At 54.3% G+C, this 1,355-nt stretch overlaps 1 protein-coding gene across 1 annotated transcript in view; it reads left to right on the top strand.

The window, feature by feature from the left end:
• The window catches only part of ANOS1 (anosmin 1), a 44,597-nt gene extending 43,896 nt beyond the window's left edge, over window positions 1-701 (top strand). The window contains 1 exon segment of the mRNA XM_015563967.1: window positions 295-701. Coding sequence (XP_015419453.1) covers window positions 295-353 — 59 coding nt within the window. The 3' untranslated portion in view covers window positions 354-701.
• The last annotated feature ends 654 nt before the right edge of the window (window positions 702-1,355 follow it).

Raw genomic sequence — 1,355 nt, forward strand, 5'->3', positions numbered from 1 at the left:
GGGTTCGAACCCTGGTCAGGGCACACACCCAGGTTGCGGGCTCCGTCCCCAGTAGGGGGCGTGGAGGAGGCAGCAGGTCCCTGGTTCTTTCTCATCATGGATGCTTCTATCTCTCTCTCCCTCTCCCTTCCTCTCTGAAATAAAAAAATATATAGATTAAAAAATAAATAAATTTGCACTTGCTTTTTGCAACCCGGGCAGGGAGAGAGGGGACGGGGCGGTCTGCGACCTTTCGGGGTCAGGCGGGACCCCAGGGGGCGAGGGGACTGACAGGTGTTTTCCGTCTCTCCCCAGGGCCCCCCCTCAAACACCACCACCCACAGCATCACCGCTGGGCTCCCCAGAGGCCCTGAGCTGCCCTCCAGGCGGCCGAGCCCTTGGGTAACCTCTCTCCATCTGAGGCCTCCGGACCCGGTGCCCCACGGGAGTCTGCGTCGGCGTCAGCCACATCCCCTGGGAGCGGAGAGCTCGCACACTTGGCCCAGCCCATGCAAATTCCGTGTCCAGGCATGACGCGGCCAGCCGACACCGTGTCTTCACAGAACCACGGCTCCCGGGGTCTCTCCCATCAGACCCCTGGGGCCAACGCCCAGGTCACACTCACTCCAGGCCTGGCCTTAACCAGGGCAACTTTGCATTTTACATTCTAATAGACTAGCAGCCCTGTGCATGGAATTCGTGCACGGGGCGGGTCCCTAGGGCAGGCTTATTTTCAGTGAGGGAGAGAGAGAAACATCCATGATGAGAGAGAACCATGGATCGGCTGCCTCCTGCTCGCCCCGCACTGGGGATCCAGCCCGCAACCTGGGCCTGTGCCCTGACCGGGAATCGAACCCGGGACCCTTCCGTCCGCAGGCCCCACAGTCTGTCCAGTGAGCCACACCGGCTGGGACTTCTTTGTCTTTTAAACCATAAATCCATACGGGAAAAAAATCTATAATCGTATGAAGCAGAAATGTTCTCGAAATTAAGATTTTCCGATACGACGTACAGGAGATAATATTTGGACAAGAAGTTTATTTTCTTATTACACACATTTTACTGAGATATACGATGTGCGTTTTCTTCAAAATATGACCCCAGTGGAATTAGCTAAACCCAGTAACACTGTCTTTAAAAAGCATTCCTGGCTATTTAATGAGCATCTTGCTTTTTTTTCGTTACGAATTTTACCGTCATCCAGCCGACCGTAAAAAGCCAAGTCCAAAGGTGTGTGTTGATTTAAAAATAATGGACAAGTGATCCTAGATTAACGTCTGATGTTTTCAGAATGACGGGTCCGCCCGGCCGGCGTGGCTCCGTGGTTGAGCGTCCACCTAGGAACCAGGAGGTCACGGGTTCGAATCCTGGTCAGG

The sequence above is a fragment of the Myotis davidii genome, unplaced genomic scaffold (genome assembly GCF_000327345.1).
Source record: "Myotis davidii unplaced genomic scaffold, ASM32734v1 scaffold1277, whole genome shotgun sequence".
NCBI lineage: Eukaryota > Metazoa > Chordata > Mammalia > Chiroptera > Vespertilionidae > Myotis > Myotis davidii.